Source organism: Emys orbicularis, chromosome 1 (assembly GCF_028017835.1).
Source record: "Emys orbicularis isolate rEmyOrb1 chromosome 1, rEmyOrb1.hap1, whole genome shotgun sequence".
NCBI lineage: Eukaryota > Metazoa > Chordata > Testudines > Emydidae > Emys > Emys orbicularis.
The window spans coordinates 307,579,339-307,595,992 of NC_088683.1; the positions used below are offsets into that span (position 1 = coordinate 307,579,339).

The window sequence follows — 16,654 nt, forward strand, 5'->3', positions numbered from 1 at the left end:
ATGGGAAGCAATGCATCTATGTAAGGTGCCAAAGAGAGCATCTTCCACATGGGTATCCTAAGTCCCCTCACTGAGAGGGCCAGGGATTTGCTCCCTTGCCCCTCCACTTCTTTTCCGAATGCATAATGAAGGAAAGGTATCTGGTGTATTGTCAGACACAATGCTTTCGTTGTGAGTTTGGAAGAGCAGAGTCTTATGTCTGAGAACAACACATCATGGCCTGAGAGTGAACCAAGACTCTTGCAGGAAATAATGAGGACAGAGTGCACTTCTTTCCAGAAGCAGCTGCTTGGTGGAAATGAGAGTGGGGTCCCCTGCTTCCTCCCTCCTCCCTTCCAACAAAGCAGGAAAAACAGTGACAAAGTCACTCCTGCCTATGTGTGGCATCCTATTCCACTGGGCAGAGTGCAGAGTTGAGCCCGACAGCATGACACGACAACAAGAGTGTTCTCTGCATCACCAGACAAAACTACATTTTCTATTCACCAATCTGACTCACTATTGGTGAGCAGGTAAGTGTACTATTCCAGTTCTATTAATAATCAAACTGAATTACGAAAGATCTATTAAAATAGACTCAAACATGCTCTTCTGGGTGCAAATTTTATGACAATTTCAAATTCATGGCAAATTTATAAAGTTAAATTTAGCTTCTGAAATTGGAGGATTGTAACAATGATAGTGCTGACAGTCTGGTGTTACAGCTTACACAAATTAAGAAGCTCAATGCAAACCGTTAAAGTACTATGCCATTTTAAGGATTCCCCACAGTTCCCGCACAGCTTCCGTTCACAATGTATAAAACCTATGACAAAATCTTAGTTTAAAAACAAACTCCATATAAATTCACTAAGTTGTAACACTTAAAAATTAAAAGCATTAATAAGAATGTGCCTCAAAAGAGAAAGGATCATGCTATGCTCACAATTCTACAACCTGGCCTGCTTACCATAGGTCAGAGTTGGTTAGCGACTTCTGTAAAAATCTCATTTGTTCTCTTGGCCTCAGGGGTCTATATTATATACACATTGATTTTTCCTGTAAAATTTCCCCCCCTTTCCTGACTGCATTCGCTTGCAGTTAGCATTTTTAAAAAATCTTTACAAGTGTGCTTAATTCACTAAGTTTGGTTTCATCCATCCTCCCTTTTCGTAACTTTAAGAACCCTTGGACCAATCCTACAGTCTATACACAGGCAAACGTCTCACAGCCACCTGTCCAATTTTAAAGACACATCAGCAACCTGAAATCCACTGGGTGGGGAAAAAATGTAAAATAGTTTCAGGTATTACACATGCCTTAAAGTCTCCATACCAGTTTTTATGGGTTTACAATCATTTTCCTACTTTTCAAACTGGTTTCTCGCACGCTGTTACTATGTGAAAGACACATACAAACAGGTGAAAACACAGACTGACTAGCGAGGAAGCAGTGGGAAAGTGACTTACACATAAAGTGCTCTCAAGTGCATGAAGAAAACAAGTGAAGAAAAAGATTTTTATTTATTTATCTTTACCATACAAGCAACATTTATGAACGAGAGGCAAATTTGAAACAAAATGTGTGATTTAAGTTAACTTTGTACCTATAAAAATCAGTAGAAATACAACAGGTTTGGATTTTATACTTATATGTAAACTAAATACTAAGAGCTGTGCTCTTTATTGCACACATGGATTCCCACTGTGAACTTATTTGCATATGATGTTAACACACTGCCTAGGAAGGTGTTACCTTGACTCATTTTGCAACACAAAGTCTACATACATGAAAATGTAATGGAAAATATTTTATTAAGGTTTATCTATTTGAAAGATTCCAAGGGCATTAAAAATAAAATAATGAAGAAAGATTTCCATAGTTAAAACATCTGAAGATCAAAGATTATTGAATCAAGTCAATTTCAAACAATCAGGCTCTGTGTAAACTGAGACAAGAGCCACCTATAAATGAGATAGCCTTATGAAAAATCAATATATACCATGACTCAAGAAAAAAGAAACTACCTAAACACCAAAAGGGAATTTGCCTATATTTTAGAAAACTGAGCTATTAGGACAGATGACAAGTCTAGAGTTTGACATGTCAAAATGTGAGGTGTATCTGACAGGCTAAGAGAACAGAAGCCAGAGGAAACAGCTTATTAATATGGCAGCTGTAACAGTATTGCTTTTACCCTCTCTCTTCAATAACTGAAGTTTATAGATTAATTTTCCACAGGATATCCTGTCAGGGAGTTCATCTTTATGCTTCTTTTTATGGCTTCTCTGCTACATTTAGAAATATAGCAGTCTGACTTATATTGGGGAAATACCAGCTATTATTTCAAAGAGAAAATTCTCTCTCCTCTTAAAAGGATGTAGATAACACAGCAGAGTATTTAACAGCCTATGTACTAATAATGGGCACAGGAAGGAGTGCAGTTACTGCTCTAAAGAGGTAATAGGGTTAACAATTTTAAGGCAAAAGGACATTGACACATGAATGTACACAATTATAAAATGGCTTCATTGAAAGCTGAGATATAATTTACACAAGATATTATATGGGTCAGACATTTCTTCAGATGCATGCTCACAACGGAATTTTACAACTTCTTCACCAGTCCAATTATGCTGTCACTCAGCATTATTCAATTACATTTTTTCTTATGCATTTTCCCTTGTCAGATTTGGAACCACTTGTGACGTGTACACATTAATCTTAAATCAGAAAATGTAGTGCCCACCTGGAGTCTAGAATCCCCTGCAGGCATTTTACTTGTTAGACATATTTTAGGGTGCCTATTCCTTTAGTATGTAGAGTCCAGGTATGTAACACAATATTGTCCCCTAACCAGGAGACATCTAATCTAATACATACACCCTACAGCAAAAGAGAATCAAAACCAAGAACACCAACTAAAGGAGATTAGTGGCTGAGGAGATAAGAGAAAAACCAAACCAAAGAGAGATCACTTTTAGGACATGACGCAAGGTACAGGACTCAGACTCTGATAGACTGTAAGTGGAAAGGCATTACAGAGCCAAGGATCTGGTACTGAAAATACCTTTTCAGTAGCTCCAGGATTCCATCCCCAGATGGAAAGCAAAAGCATTTCCACTAATGGTATATTCTGAAAAGGGATACATGGGGAGAGGTGATCTCTGAGACAGCCAGGTACTAGAACATCTGTAAATAATCTATCTTTGACGAAGCAGAGGATTGGCAGCCAGTGCAGTGCACAGCGATAGTATAGTCTCTTCTATCTACAGGTCTTTAAAAAGCAAGCAGTCATATTCTACTCTAAATGAAGCATCTGAGTGATGGTCAGTGGTAGCTACATGAGAGCACATTTCAGTAGTCTACTAAGAGATGATAAAGACAAATAATGAAGGCACAGTCTGCGTAGGTGGGGAAAAGATGCACTCTTTGGCCAGCCAAGAAACTGAAGGCAGCATTTCCAGCTACTGCTACTACCTGGGATTCAAGAACTACAAACAAATCTATCAACTGTGAAAAACAGCTGACTTCTACCCTTAAAATAAGTGTGCAGTCGCATACCCCAGCCAATTTCTCAAAACGCTTTCCAATATCAACAAGCATACTGCCATCTTAACTGGTTTGAGCACACCAGCTAGCATCAGTTTTGATTACTTCTTCCAACACTGAAAAAGCAAAGAGCAATGTTCAGGTTCTCCAAGGGAAAACAAAACAAAAAAATCCCCCAAAGATGAGCATCATCAGCATAATGATGACATAGTAGGCCCATAACATCTCAATACCTCCTCTACCAGCTTCACATACTTGTTGAAAAGAAAGTGGGCCACTAACAGAATATTGTGAGACCTCTTATGCAAGAGCCCTCATGGAAAATGAGCAACCTCCCCTTCTAACCCTCTGGGATATCTTAGAAAGAATGACTAAAGCCACCTTAAGCATGTCAACACCTCAAGATCAACAGTATCAAAGACTGCTGATATAATATTAACATTAATATCTAACCTTTCAGCATCCTGAGAGCTACCACAATGGGGACAAATTTGTCCTCTGCTAGTTCTCAGGACTTAAACAGCTGTATGAACCTAAAAATTAAAAAAAAAAAAAAAAAAAAAACCCACACCCTCACCTCTCATTGCGACTACAAGCAAGAAGGAAAATCTGAATCTTTCCTTGTTTCATGTCCTGTTCTTCCCCCATTCATTTTCAAGGCTATTTAATTCTGTCCTAAGTTACCCTCCTCTCACATTAATGGAATTTCTTCTTCTCAGGGCTTGTCTACCCTTACCGGGGAATCGACAAGCGATGCATCAGTGGTCGATTTAGCAGGTCTAAGACCCGCTAAAATTGACCGCAGTTCGCTCTCCCGTTGACTCCTGTACTCCACCGGAAGCTGTCAACATCACATAGTGTGCACTCCACGGTAAGTAGATCTAAGCTATGTCGATTTGAGTTACACTATTCACATAACTCAAACTGCGTTTTCATATTTATTTTTACAGAGCCCGTTATAATAGGGCCCTAATCCCAACTGGGTTTACCAGATACAGCTACGACATTAGTATTAAATAATAATGGTTGTAAATGGCTGTTGCCAAGGCTGCTAAATTCTGTACAGGGAGCAGAAACCTTTGAAACTGACACAGTTACACTGCACACATTGCCAAAGAAACCAGCACACGCACATACACAAACACACAAATTAAGACACCCAGTTCTCATCTATTTTAAAAAAACCCCTCATGTTTCAAGTGTCTAACAATGGTTCCTCTGAGACTGTACTACAGGCACATCAATTGCAAAGGCCTGTGCTCCCTGTGCAGAACTGAGCAACTCTGGCAATGTAATAGGGCTTTAAAGTGGAAACTCCAGGAACGAAACATGCAAGTGCCTCAGGTTGCGCTCAAAGAGGGGGAAGGGAGGAGCAGCAGCAGAGAACATTGAGAGGAAACATCCAGGGTCTGAGCAGTCTGAACAACTAGTTTCCCACCACCACCCCCAGAGAAGCCCCACTCCACCCCCATATTGCCTAAGTGGCTGGCCCAAACCTTCCATAAGGTATTCATTCACAGCAGACCAAACCATGATGTAGTCAAGATTCAAAAAGGAAATTTGAGATGGAAAGGACTCTTAGGCTTGTAAAATATACCTAAAAATAAATCTCAAATAGTTAATTGTATTTAAGAATTGCTCCCCCAAAACTTGATAATTATTGTAAGTATACCACCACACTCCAAAGCGTACTTTTCCAGTCAACCTTACACGTTGTGTGTACGTATAATATAATGAAGGGGGACACAGCCTGCTAGGTACTTCTACACATAGACAGTGTACTCATGCAATATAGTTTCAGAGTGCAATCAGTACAATTCACTCCCTTTCTTAGAAGAGAAGCAACATAAGAAATTTAACACAGTAGCTGTGTATGTCGTGACCTGAGAAACTGTTTTTCTAACAAAGCAGGTATCACAACTATATCTGCAACGTTACACTTAGTCATCTTATAAAACCACTGCAATGGTAATTGCAAACTAATATACATAAAAGTGATATGGTTTCTTTGTAAAGTTAGTGGCATGATCTTACCTCTCATCCTCACCATCAACAAGATGTGTTGTCAATGGCAGTACCTTCAGTGGAAAAAGGGAAGCAGAGGATGTTATGTTGCTTCCACTCCCATCTGAAACAGCTGATGCTCCAACACCACTTTCACCACTGGCAGCTTGCGGTAAACCAACTAAGGAAGGTTCTGTAGGGCGCCTGCCATCTTCAATTTGGCTTACAATTGACTGAGTTAGTGATTGTGCAGAGAACTGGGTAGAGTTTAGCGGTATCTGTGGTGGCACATTCTGTGCCACTGGCATACTTATACTAGTTGATATCAAGGGAGGCTGACTAACACTTTGAACCAAATTCCCATTTTGCACAGCTGAAGCTTGTGCTATGTTCTGTGATGGACCCAAACTTACAGGAGCAGAAGGTATATCAAGAGGTACATTTGAACTAGCTTGACTTGGAGCAGGAACGGTACTAGTAGAAGGTATAGGGCTAACTGCAGGCAATGGTTGGCTGGTCATTCCTTGAACTACAGTTTCTACTTGTGTCTGGGGTTGTACAGGTAACAAAGCATTTTGTGAAGCAATGACCATTTGTGGAGGAAGGCTTGAAGCACCAGCTTGTAGTCCCTGCTGAATTATCCCAGTCTGAACAGGCTGCACCACTTGTGAAGATGGAGGAGCAGCACTTTGCTGCATAACTGAAGGTGTAATTTGGTTTGCAACAGGTGGCTGCTGTACCACAGCAGGTACATTTCCTTGTTGTCCAATGTTAATAATTTGACCACTAGTACCTACAGGTGGCATTGCTGTCTGAGCATGTGCAACAGGCTGAGCTGGTGCCACAGCAGGGTGTACTTGTACAGAAGGTTGGATGCTTGGTGCCTGAGCAACAGGAACCGGTGTTCCTGCTCCTACTCCTGTAGAGCTGGATTGCACAGCAGGCACTGGAGGTTGAAGTATCTGCTGATGTTGTATGTAGTCCGGTATGGTCCCTGTCACAGAACTCTGATTCACTGGTTTAACTCGTGCAGGGGCCATCTGCATGGGAAGTGTCTGTTGTTGTCCATACTGTAACTGCTGCTGTGGTACAACAGGCAAAGTTTGCACAGACCGTGAGGGTTGAGAATATGGTAGCTGCTGTTGAGCCACACTTGGAATAGCAGGTTGTTGGTGACCTAAAGATGATACACCTACTACATTAACTGGAGTTGGCTGAACACCAGTAACAGTTGTTAGACTAGCCTGCGCTGAAGACTGGACTCCTTGCTTTTGCTGTGGATAATTTACTTCTTGAGAAGGCAATTGTACTTGTGCAAGCTGTGATTGAGAAATACTCTGCGGTATATTGGATGCTGGAATAGTCTGAGGTCCAGCACAACTAAAATCCATCTGCTGTGGACCCACACCTTGAAATGTCTGCTGTTGTATCACAGTAGGTGCTCCCATTTCCCCGCTTCCCACACTTTCTGTGTAGTGACTCAGTGTGCTTACATTGCTGCTAACAGAACTCCCACTGGTGCTCTCCCTTTCAGAAGTCACTTCAAGTGGATTTTGTTTTATAGTCTCTACCGCTTTGTTTACTGCTACTCCTTCTGTAACTGCTACAGTGTTTTCTTTATCATAGAATTCAGTGCATATCCATCTACCTTTTTTAAAAGGTTCAGAACTGGAATCTAATTTTACAACTCTAAACCTTGATGTGCCAGCTGCAGGCTGCTGCTGACTTGATCCCACTGCCATTCCTGCAGTTGGATTAGTAACATTATTAATGACATTAGAGGAAGCACTCGTACCATTGCCAACACCACTCAAGATATTCACATTAACATTGCTGCTGGTTCCAGACAAAGCATGTACATTAGCAGTACTTGTGATGTTGCTTAAGTTTATATTAACGTTACCAAGCATGCTGCTTGTCATACTAGGACTACCACCACCCACATTACTTAACGTACTAGTTCCAGTAACAGGACTTACACCTATATTGCCAGGAGTACTTGTAGTGCGAATATTAGACAGGGCAGATGCAGGTGTACCAGTGGATGATGCAGCAGAAACTGGTGCAGCTGTGATAACATTGTCAGAGCTTCCAGTTGTGGACAGCTTTCTAAATGATGGACTTGGGGGTGGTCCTCCAGAAGCTGGTGTACTGCCCACCCCAGGATGCGATGGATGATGATGCCCATGATGGTGATGATGAAGGTGGTGGTGATGGTGACCATGATGGGGGTGAACATTTCCATTGATCACAACACTCTGCTGTGGGTGATGTGGCAAAGGGGGATGTTGCTGAGGAAGGTGAGGCTGGTTTGGAGAGACGGCTCCAGGAGTCTCAGCCTCTTGGAAGTTATTTAAAGTCTCTTCGGAGGAGCTCCGTTCAGGTTCACCCAAGTCAGTGGCCCTGGATAAAGAAACATCCAAAATTTCTGAAGAAGACAGGTCTTCAGTGTGGGACTCATCCAGGTCGTCGTAGCTTTCCGTGTCCTCCGCTATGCTGTTGTTAGAGCTCATACTGGCAGAGATCTGAGCAGGGGTCACGCTGGTAATTTGGAAGCCACTTTTCTTTTTCATTTGGGCTCCAGCCTGTGCAAGAGGCTGTGGCTGGAGCTGAGACTGGGCAAGGAGGTTCAGGCTTTGTGGAGGAGGGGGTGGCGGCTGTGGACCCGCCGATGAAGATGCTGCAAGAGACGGAGGCGGCGGCTGGATGAGCAGAGGCGGCGGATAATCCTCGGTGGAGAGGGCACCGCTACCAGCGCCGGTACCTGGTGCATTGAGCGCAGTAACGCAGCTGCCGCCGCTGCTGCTGCCGCTGCCCCTTCTAGGAAACATTGCCGGGTGCGCCATCTTCCTAGGACTAATGTCTGCGGCTGAGTCAGGCTGGTGCATTGTACCAGGTTTATTTTAAGAGTGCAATTTCCCGGCCCGGAGAGAGAGCCACACAGTTAGCTTTGCATGCAACCCAGGGGAGAGGCACCACACACAACCCCCTCCTCTCCCGGCTGGCGCACACAGCACAGGCTGAGACGCTTCGGTACAGCCGGCACTGCCACTAAACCGCCCCTTTTCCTCCTCCTCCTCCTCTCGGGGGCTGGGGGGTGAGGCCGGGTCCCTCCGCCGCCTTCAGATCAGAGCCAGTGAATGTGACACTTTCAATCCTTTGCCGTTCACTTTCCCCTCCGATCTCCACTCCCCCCTATCCCTCTTCTCCGGGGGGCGGGGTGCTGGGGGGTGGGGAAGAAATTACCCACGTTATCCGGCCAACTCAGAAAGCAACCGCCCGCCCCCCTCCCCGGCTCCCAACCGAGCTGTGTGTAGCTAGAGGGGGGTGACTCTCGGCAGAGCAGACCTCCCCGCCGCGGGGCCCTGGGGGAGCGGCTGCCGCCGCCTCTGGCGGCTGGGTGCGGAGGAGCGGCGAGGGGGTCTCGGGGGCTCCGCAGAGCGGCAGGCTGGGGCGCCTAGGAGCAGCAAGGCGAAGGCAGATACGTACAGGGCTGGCACGCAGCAGGGCGGCGGCAGCAGCCTGAGCCGGGCAGGGACATTCCCGTCAGTGGCAGCCATGGAGCTGAATCATTTTGGGGTGGTTAAAGAGACAGAAGGAGGCCGGAACGAGCAGCCACCCGCCCTCCTCCCCTAGGAGAGCCCGGCGCAGGGAGGGGAGCCGGCCCAGCCTCTCCCTCCGCCGCTCGGTCTCTCTGCAGCGAGGCGTTCGCTTCAGCCGCTCTGCCCCGGCTCCCTCGGGCTAACACCGAGCTCCTCTGCAGAACCGGGCTGGGATGAATCCTCCTCCTCCTCCCTCTGCTGGGTCTGTCTGCCCCCCGGCTCCTCCGCTACCGCGACTCGTCCTCCCCCGCCCCCCAGGCCTCCTCACACGGCATTGGAGCGCGGCGCCGAAGCTGAGCAAGGGGAGGGATTGGCCGGAGGGGAGGGAGAAGAAGAGAAGTAAGATGGCGGCGGCGCAGGCGCCCTGAGCCCTCAGACATAAAGCCCGTCTGGAGCCGGCGGTCGGAAATAGATTCGGCTCCGGCCGGCGGAAATTGCCGAGCGGTGACGAGGAGCTCGGCTTGCCCAGCGAATCCGGGTGGGCGGGGCTGGCCGCGGGGAGAGGGCTGGGCGCCTACCATTGGCGGAGCGGCCCCCGAGTTATTAATAGGCTCCCGCAGAGCTGGGGGGGGACGGGGTCGCTGCACGGGCTGTACCGCGGGGGAGGGGAGCGATGCCACCGCCGCGCCCCAGGCGGAACGTCTCTGTCTCAGACACACGCAGCTCGGGCGGCACTGGCCGCATGGCTCTGCCCCACATGATAGGCCCCAGCCCCTCCCCATCCTGTTGCAGAGGTAGCTACAGTGTTAAGTGCTGTATCATTTTATTTCCATCGGTTCTCATTTCGATCCAGGATATTCTCCTCCCTCCCCTCCCCTCCCTGAATGAGAAACCTGAGGCTTTATCATCAGGGCTGCCTTTTCCAGCATCACGTGCCTCTTTTGTGCAACAAACTGCAGTTGCCATGTGGTCCCCCCTCTCTCTCCACAGAGGACTGGGCTGGGTGGGGGAAGGGGAGAGGAATGGGTGGGGTGCAAATAGCGCCCTTATTGGCTACTGCACAGTTGGTCACTGCAGTCGGTAGAGATGTTTCTGGAGTGACTCATCCTTTCGTTGGATTGGGTGAAGTTCTGGAGGTGGGCTCATGCTTTTTAACTCCAATTTAGCGGCCCCCCCCCTCCAGATTTCCACCCACCTGAAACCTATGAACGACAGCAGAGGAAGATGTGAATTATATATATAAAAACAATTAAAATGTTTTCAGTTCAGTTGTTTCCTCATAAATGTCAGTGCTGTAGATAATATAGTACCTCTTACTGGATTAACCAAAAATTTAGGAATATATAAATATTTAGGCAGCAAATATCTTTTCTACAGTGATACAGGCAACATAGATGTTATGATATTAAGGACAGTATATCCTCGGCTGTGTTAAACATTCAAAGCTGCATATAAAAAAGATGCAACTAATGAATGCAGCTTTTTTAAAATTGCTATCTATATCTACATCAAATATAGATAGATAAATGTTTCTTATAAAACTGCTATAACTAAAGGAAACACACTCGTGCAACATTTCACATCTCGCGATTAATATACGTGTTGGTGGTAGCTAAATTATATTGAAGTAATTTTAAATCCACCAGTCAAAATAGCACCCCTTTCAACAGCCTGCAGCCAACATTCTGCAAAAGAAGAAAGCTCTCACTTTCCCTCTACTATCAGAAATATGAGGCTCAATGTACCCAACTACTACGGTGACCAGATGTCCCGATTTTATAGGGACAGTCCCGATTTTTTTCCACAGTGGCTTTGTCTACATGTACACAATTCATTGTGTTAGAAAACATTAACACAACATTAAACAAGATTTTGTCTTTAGTGTGAACAAGAATTTTAAAAGTGTTAGTAAATATGTTTTCTAGCACCATGTACTTCCCAGTACAGACCAGGCCAATGTAAGAAAAAACTTCATCAAGAGCTAGTCCTTGATCCAGACAACGAGCTGGCCTAGTGGATCTCTGCATGGAACCACAATAATTTCCACTAGGCTCCAGCCCACACGGAGCTCATTGTAGTATTGGGATAGCGTGACCAGATGTCCCGATTTTATAGGGACAGTCCTGATTTTTGGGTCTTTTTCTTATATAGGCTCCTATTACCCCCCACCCCCATCCCGATTTTTCACGCTTGCTGTCTTGTCACCCTACATCGGGACCTTATAAACATGTTTAATTTTAATGGGACTATTCATGCTGAAAGGTAAGCATGTGCATAAGTGTTTGCTAAATCAAGCCTAAAGTGGCAAATCCCCTTCCATTATAAATTCCTGCAATTTTCTTAAAAATTCTTCTTAGGGCTGAAATTTTCCATTATCAGTCTCAGCCCAGAGGGATTTTTTTTCTGAATATTTTAGCAAAATCCAGTCAGTTTTAAAATATGTGGTCAATGAAAACAGGTAGAACTTTTCTCCCCTCCCCCCAACTTTAAATAGCATTACAACATTTAATTGCACATGAATAACTAAAAAGGGACTTAACTTTAAAGTTTGTATGTAACTACTTCCCAATGAGAAATAGACATCAAATAAGTTTGAAAAAAATAGTAAAATTATAACTAGTTAAACATTTACTTTTGCACATGCATACTGAAAGAGTTCTGTTCACTTGATATTTTGATAGTTGTATGCAGCTCTACTGGGCTGTAAGCTCCATTTAACAACAGCTAAGTCCTGATCCTAGAATTGAGTTCTCACATTTCTGTTCCTGCAAATCAGGAACAGAAAGAAAAATAAAGTTCAAATAGGAAAGTTAACTCAGTTATATAATGCACATACTGTACATTAAATTAGATATTTAACAATCCAAACAGTAATCTAGGTTCGAGGACGAATATATGAAATAGTCTGATAAGAGTCTTTTACCTAAATAATATTCTGTATGCATACCCTTTTCTTTAAAATCTCTTTGTGAACCTGAATAAAATGTCATCTGAGTCACATTTATCCGTGTTCTTGTGAATGGTTATTGGTAGAGCTGGTTAAAACAAAGAGAGTGGAGGGAATTATCACACAAAATGTTGTGATTTCTTTTTCATCCCTCTCCATTTTAAATTTCTTTATTTGTCAAATTAAACATATTTCAGTGAAAATTTAATTTAAAAGAGTCCCTTTCTTCAAAAAATTGTGACCCATTCTGACTCTTGGTTTCCAGGTTATAAATGAATTCTGAAATTGTTGTATAGCTGATACTTCCAGGAAACTGTGGCCTAGCACCTTTTTTATGATCTGGAGGAAAGCTGCAAAGTGAGGGTACTGCTACATCAATCAAATATAAAACTATAGGTGTGACTGCTTCACGTGCTTGATCCAGCCCTCTTGCCTTTGAGCACAACTAATGATTAGGAAGTGGACGCTACTGCAATCCATTCATTACATCTGCTGGAGATGGAAGATTTCAGGAATGTTGCAAAAGAAGAGGAGTCACTTTGGACTGGACCTTCCCAGGTATGTGTTTCCCCAAATGTATAACCACAGATGGCCTCAGCCCTCAGCCCAGCCCTTGGTGCTACATAGGAAGGCTGTGTATCAGAAGGAAGATGTCTAGTTCAGCCCAGCAATCTTGTAACTTCAATTACTGCAACAGGACAGACTAAATATTTGGATATCTATCTTTTATATATTAAAAATCTTATCAAAGGGGAAACAAGAAGAATCTGGGTCCCACCACATATTCTCAAGCTACTGCTCCACAGATATCAGAAACAGCATTATTTTAGTATTAGTAGCTCGTTCACTGTGTTACAGTAGTAATACACATTCATCTCTGTTCACACCATAGATTGTATGTGGATATAAGCTAATTACTAGACCATTCAATAAGCACAGTTTGTTGGCTTTAGTCAAGACTAGGCCAGGAACATTGCAAGTCAATTTCCAGGTTTATTGGTAAACCTGTATGGCAGTACTTTTTTTTTTTAAAGTCACTAACAATAATAAAAAATGAAGTGTTTTGCTATGGAGCTGCAATAGTTGAAATAGTGGTTTAGCAGTCTATGGATTGGTTGTTGTTTTTTGATTTTTAACTGGTGACTATATTTAATCTACAAAGATGACCTACAAAGGCTTGTGCAACCTTTTTTGTTCTTTAAATAAGTTCTAAAAGGAATTCTCTCACCCTTCAGCTCCCAAAAAGTTTGATTCTGCTTCCCTTTTTTCTTAGGAAAAAAAACAGGAATGTCATGTCTTGAATTTTCTTTTTTTGTTGGATGACTTATTGGATGATTCAAAAATACATAGTGGGAGATTTTTCAGCCTGCAAGTGAAGGACAGGAGTGTTGAATCTTTAGCAAATACAGTTTCTTCCAAAGTTTAGTTAAGTGTTGACAGAAACTAAGAATTTTAGCTATCTTCATAAAAATACCATACCCTCTCCATTGATCAGGTTTAACCCTCTTGTTTTGGTATTAGTGAATTGTAATCATAGACCATCTGCAAAGTAATTTTTAAAAATGTCACTGCATGGTTTCTTAAGCCCTGCCATGTGGGTAGGTTGCACAGTAGTTAGCCCCTTTCATGAACATTACATTCAAATGCAGATTTGATTAAGGAGGTCTAAAAGCTTTGTTTTATCATTCAATTATGGCATGTAAACATTGAACACAGAGTTCTAGTATAATGGTAAAGGTTAAAAGAAAATGTTCAGACCTTCTGTTGCTCATACATTATCAGCCAAAGCAACTGCCTGATCTTATTGCTGTTACCCATCATCCTCTCTTCTACTCCCCCCCCTTCACCTCCATTTGCAATCATCACTCATAAAATTACATCCTAAATATGGGCTCGACTCTGGAAGGCCTTTGATAAATATTCCTTATTCATAGGTGTAAAGTCAATCATTTAAATTAGGGTTTTCAGGATAGAGCCTTTAGCTTTTAAACTCTTTGGGTCTTTTATTAGTCTGTTATGTACCACACCATATTTATGATGCAGCTTAAATAAAATCAGCGATCAAATAATTTACAGAAAATAGTTTGCTTGCCAAATATAGCCTCCTTTTGTCCTTGCTGAATGTCCATGAGCTGACTGTGATTTCCTCAGATTTCCTCAACTGGTTTTTGTGGTTTCTCTTACTCTTTATGAATTAATTATGAATAGTTAGATTGGGGTATTTATTACTCAATGCTGGAAAGCTGAGCTGTTTTGGTTTGTTGCGAGTGGGCATATAATACACATGGTATTGTTTCTTTTCACTGACTGGGACCCTATTGAGGAAAGCACTTAAGCACATGCACAAATCCATCTGTATTCAGAAAAGCTTTTAAAGGTGTGCTTAACTTAAGCATGTGGCACATGAGTACATGCTTAAATTCTTCCTTAGATAGGGATGCTTTTCTGATTCAGGGCCCGAAGGAGTGTAATACTTATAATAAGGGGCAGATCTTTAGAGCCTCTGTTTAGGGACAAATAAACAAGAGTAGGACATTTTGGAACATGCTTCATCTTTTTCTTTTTGGGCCACCTAGCACTTGTCTGAGGCACAATTCGTAGAAAATTAAACTAATCTGTAACAGTTAATCAATAAATACTACAATCATCTCTTTTTTCCATCACTTAAAGTAACTGGAGGTGCATATGCTGTCCAGTGAAGGGTGCAGGCAGATCCTTTTTGGACTCATTTCATTCTTCCTGCATCCTGTGCGGCACCCCTGCTGTGCCAAGCAAAGTCTGATCCTATATAAAATATACCATTCCTGTTGCAAATAGTTTCTTTTGGAAAATCTAAAATTTGCTCTCTTAAGCTTTGCTTACTGTATGCATCAATCCTAAAAAAACTGGATTGTTTGTGGAAGAAAAACATAAAAGAGGCATAAGCCCAACAGAAGCAAATTCATTTTAAGAGTAATCACCCAGCTCTAAAAATAAAGGATATTTATATTGTCTTACTCCTCTAACAATGGAGATGTAAACTCATTCACACTAATAATAAAGCAGGATATTTTAATTCCTCCATCTACATGAGTTCTTCTATTTGTTCCCCATAAACCAAAGAACTCATATAGATGGAGGTTATCCAAAACATCCTCACTTTGAACTTCTTTAAATTTTAAAATGCTGTATCTCTGCAGTGCATGACACTCTTGCTCCTGTATACATTTTTATGCAAATCCTGGGAAATGAAATGAAATGTCAGTGCAAACTAAGACAATTTAGTCAACAAAAGACAATGGTGAATAGGTGAAACGGGATTCCAAATCGGGGGAGGTGGAGAGGGGGTAGAAAAATTGGATGATTTTGTCAATTTCAGTAAAGCAAAAAAATATACATCCTGCAAACAATTATATGCATGGGCTTCATTTTAGTCATGTGATTAGTTCCATTGACTAGTTTAATTTTCAGTCACTAGACTCAAATTAAGTAGGTGCTTATGCTCATGCTTCAGTGGGACTACATATGAGCTTAAACATGTGTAAGTCTTTGAAGGATCAGGGGATAAGAAGTTGTATTTGCTCTGGGCAGTTGGATGTTGCATTAGGATGATAATAGTATTAAATCCTCACTGTAAGGTAAGTGATGTCATTCCACATACTCATAGGTATGGAACTAGAGGTGCTGGGGTGCTGCAGCCCCCCCTCGCTTGAAGTTTATATACAGGGTTTACAGTTTGGTTCAATGGCTCTCAGCAGTCCCACTATAAAAAAATTTCTAGCACCCCTGCACATATGCCAAAATAAAGATCTTCAACAACTTTTAAAAAGGTATTAGTACCTATATGTGCTTGTGATTTTAGCAATAACAACCTGCCCAGCAGTTTTTCAGTTTTAGGATCTGGTGAAATTATATTTTTCCATTTTTACCACACATTGAAAAAAAAAGACAAAAATAAAAACATGCTTTTATTGATCAAAGTCTGCTTTCTCTCTCTTCAGTTAAAAATTGGAGCTCACCAAGGGTGACTGAGAATGCTAAATGTGGCAGTGTTGCTAGCCCTATCTTCCTGCAACTAATATAGACTAAGGGTATGTCTACAGTACGAAATTAGGTCGATTTTATAGAAGTCGATCTTTAGAAAGCGATTTTATACAGTCGATTGTGTATGTCCCCACTAAGCACATTAAGTCAGCAGAGTGCGTCCTCAATACCATGGCTAGCATCGACTCACGGAGCGGTGCACTGTGGGTAGCTATCCCACAGTCCCTGCAGTCTCCGCTGCCCATTGGAATTCTGGATTAAGCGCCCAATGACTGATGGGGCAAAAACATTGTTGCGGGTGGTTTTGGGTACATGTCATCAGTCTCCCCTCCTTCCCTCCCTCCATGAAAGCAATGGTAGACAATCGTTTCACGCCTTTTTTCTTGGGTTACCCATGCAGACGCCATAGCATGGCAAGCATGGAGCCTGCTCAGCTCAGCGCTGCTGTTGTGAGCATTGTAAACACCTTGCGCATTATCCTGCAGTATGTGCAGAGCCTAACTAGGAGCCGCCAGCACAAGGATGATTGTGAGGAGGATATGGACACAGATGTTCCTGAAAGCACGGGATGTGGCAATTGGGATATCATGGCGGCAGTGGGGCAGAT

At 42.8% G+C, this 16,654-nt stretch overlaps 1 protein-coding gene across 1 annotated transcript in view; it reads right to left on the reverse strand.

Annotated features, from left to right (window-relative positions):
- Positions 1-8,423, reverse strand: part of TSC22D1 (TSC22 domain family member 1) — a 132,795-nt gene extending 124,372 nt beyond the window's left edge. Inside the window, exon 1 of the mRNA XM_065416211.1 lies at positions 5,566-8,423. Coding sequence (XP_065272283.1) covers positions 5,566-8,423 — 2,858 coding nt within the window. The remainder of the gene's footprint in view (positions 1-5,565) is intronic.
- Between the last annotated feature and the right edge of the window lie 8,231 nt (positions 8,424-16,654).